The sequence below is a fragment of the Alosa sapidissima genome, chromosome 8, assembly GCF_018492685.1.
Source record: "Alosa sapidissima isolate fAloSap1 chromosome 8, fAloSap1.pri, whole genome shotgun sequence".
NCBI classification, from domain to species: Eukaryota; Metazoa; Chordata; class Actinopteri; order Clupeiformes; family Clupeidae; genus Alosa; species Alosa sapidissima.
Genome location: NC_055964.1, coordinates 37,459,166 through 37,462,149, shown reverse-complemented (window position 1 = coordinate 37,462,149; position 2,984 = coordinate 37,459,166). Strand labels below are relative to the sequence as shown.

At 51.0% G+C, this 2,984-nt stretch overlaps 1 protein-coding gene across 1 annotated transcript; it reads left to right on the top strand.

Annotated features, from left to right (window-relative positions):
• Window positions 1-1,113: 1,113 nt before the first annotated feature.
• On the top strand, window positions 1,114-2,274 carry LOC121714725 (keratin-associated protein 5-9-like). The gene is made up of 4 exons (XM_042099742.1): window positions 1,114-1,203; window positions 1,868-1,906; window positions 1,956-2,108; window positions 2,158-2,274. The coding sequence occupies exons 1-4, from the start codon at window positions 1,114-1,116 to the stop codon at window positions 2,272-2,274; spliced, it is 399 nt and encodes a 132-aa protein (XP_041955676.1).
• Window positions 2,275-2,984: the final 710 nt, after the last annotated feature.

Here is a 2,984-nt window from a genome sequence, read left to right as displayed (position 1 = left end):
CACCCTACTAATGAGCATTCACTGCCCTACTCACGAGCGCTTCACCTTACTAATAACCACTCACTACTCTACTCACAAGCGCTTCACCCTACTAATAACCACTCACTACTCTACTCACAAGCGCTTCACCCTACTAATGACCACTTTATGTCCAGCTCAGCTTTGTGCATGGCCGATAAGGAGTGTCTGTGCTGTAAAGAGTGCTATCTGCTATTTGCATTCAAATTGATGAAGTTAATGCCATACACTGAAAGGACACTTTCTGTGTGGATAAAGAACCGCTTCAGACGACCACTAGGGGTCCCCTTGAGCTCTACTTTTAGGGTTTTTTAGGGCATTTGCTGGGTTATGACTGATGCTCAGACAAATGACACAGTGTAATTTAAGCCTGATTGACCCCCCTCCTCTGATTGCTGGGCTCCGGGTGTGTAAATTCTTTCCAGCCGTTGGCTGTTGGTCGGACCGAGCCCTACGCACCGCAGGCGTGCAGCATGGAGGCGTGTTATTAAACCAAGATGTCTGGTCAGGACCACGCAATGGCCCCAACGAGCCGCTGGCCAGATTTACTGCTTAATAACAGACCAATATGGGCATGACCCCCATATATCTTGTGCGTGTGTGTGTGTGTCTGCGCGTGTGTGTGTGTGAGCATCAGGCTTGTGGGGGTCATTACGGCTAACTGGAAAACCAGACACAGTGGACGGAGCCACCAGCAGCAGCATGAAACTGCACTGGATACGTTAGGAGAGAAAACGCACAGAGATTGGGGCCATGCTGACCTGACCTCCACAGTGGTGATGAGAGAGGACAGAGGAGAGAGAGAGAGGAGAGGAGAGGAGAGAGGGGAGGAGAGAGAGAGAGAGGAGAGGATAGAAGAGAGAGGAGAGAGGGAAGAGAGAAGAGAGGAGAGGAGAGAGGAGAGGATAGAAGAGAGAGGAGAGAGAAAGAGGAGAGAAGAGAAGAAACAGAAGCAAGTGATTACTGTGATAGTCAAAGGAGCCACTGTGCTTCGTGTGTGTGTGTGTGTGTGTGAGAGCCACTGTGCGCTTCCAAACGACAGCTCAGTCACATGGGCCTGAACTGGGCTGAATCAGTACCAGACTCAGTGGATGAATGACTCCTCCTCTGGGTCAGTACCAGGGTGGGATGGGCCAGTACCAGGGTGGGGTCGTTTGGGGTCGTATTGGATGGGCCAGTACCAGGGTGGGGTCATATTGGACGTGTCGTGGGCTTTATTGAAATATATCCTTTAGTTTATATATCTTTTATGTAGTATCTTTATTCTGTGTAATATCATTGTTTTGTGAAACTGAAGTCTGTAGTATGTTCAGTGTGGGAAAGGAAGACTGGTTTAAGGGAAGAGCAGACCCGACAGAAAATGTCATAAATAAGGGTTGGTGCCAGGAAATGTAAGCAAAACCTAAAGAATGTAGGAATAACAGGATGAGAGGGCAAAGGTGGAGTACCATATATTACTTGGTCAGTTATCTGTAAACATAGGTGGTGAGAAAGCCAGAGTGGGTGCTGTCTGGGATGACTTGAAGGGGTATAAAGGCTGGACAACAGCCAGAGGATGTTAGTTCACTTTGCTTAGCTTAGCTTTCACTTACTTGCTTGCTTCACTAATGCTCCGGAGTGCATTAAAGCCATCATCTGCAGTATACATCCACAGTGTGCGGACTTCTTTTGATGTTGTATTATTTAATTTGGATTTGACACCACAGACGGGTCAATACCAGGGTGGGGTTGTATGGGGTCGTATTGGATGGGTCAATACCAGGGTGGGTGGTCTGCTGTGTAAAGGTCAGGTGTGTATCAGCCAATCATGTAATGTGTGCTGTGTCCAGTGCTGTGTCGCTGTGTCCAGTGCTGTGTCTCTGTGACCAGTGCTGTGTCTCTGTGTCCGGTGCTGTGTCTCTGTGTCCAGTGCTGTGTCTTTGTGTCTCTGTGTCCAGTGCTGTGTCTCTGTGCCCAGTGCTATGTCTCTGTGTCGCTGTGTCCAGTGCTGTGTCTCTGTGTCCAGTGCTGTGTCTCTGTGTCGCTGTGTCCAGTGCTGTGTCTCTGTGTCCGGTGCTGTGTCGCTGTGTCCAGTGCTGTGTCTGTGTCCGGTGCTGTGTCTCTGTGTCCAGTGCTGTGTCTCTGTGTCTCTGTGTCCAGTGTTGTGTCGTTGTGTCCAGTGCTGTGTCTCTGTGTCCGGTGCTGTGTCGCTGTGTCCAATGCTGTGTCTCTGTGTCCAGTGCTGTGTCTCTGTGTCCGTTGCTGTGCTGCGGCTAGGTTGTTTGCTGGGCGGATGCGTTCGTGGCCGCATCTGAGTTTATACGCTGTGACATGGATGCAGCGGGCTGCCACGGCCCATTACAGCGCCAGCCATCAGGTGCCCCCTCTGTGCCAGCACACCTGCTACTCGCTGCTCCCTGTGCACTTACACACACACACACACTCACACACTCACTCACACTCACACACACACACTCACTCACACACACACACTCACACACACACACACACACACTCACTCACACTCTCACACACACACACACACACACACACACACCACCCTGAGAACAATCGATATTGCAGGAGGTTACTGCCCAGGACAGAACATGCTGCTCCAACAAAGCTCCCCCCATCACCCCCCTCATCACCTCCCACCATGCCCCCCCCCCTCCCCATCACCTCCCTCAGCATAGTACCCTCCCTCAATGCCTCCCTCTCTCTCTCTCTCTCCCTCAATGCCTCCCTCTCCCTGCCTCTTTCTCCCTCTGTCTCTTTCTCTCACACACACTCCCCTTCTCTCTCTCTCTCACACGCACACACACACACTCCCCTTCTCTCTCTCTCTCCTTCACACACACACTCCCCTTCTCTCTCTTTTTCTCTCACTCACACACTCCCCTTCTCTCTTCCTCTCTATTTCCCTTTCACCTCTCTCTTTCATCCTTTTCCATATGTGGCCCAGAGCCTCACATGAAGTCTCTGGGCCA

Excerpts from the sequence above, each read along its gene's own strand:
- LOC121714725 (XM_042099742.1), top strand. The coding sequence starts at position 1,114 with ATGACTCCTCCTCTGGGTCAGTACCAGGGTGGGATGGGCCAGTACCAG. Across the intron at positions 1,907-1,955 it reads GTGCTGTGTCTCTGTGTCCG|TGCTGTGTCTCTGTGCCCAG; the intron begins GTGCTGTGTCTC and ends CTCTGTGTCCAG. Across the intron at positions 2,109-2,157 it reads CAGTGCTGTGTCTGTGTCCG|TGTTGTGTCGTTGTGTCCAG; the intron begins GTGCTGTGTCTC and ends CTCTGTGTCCAG.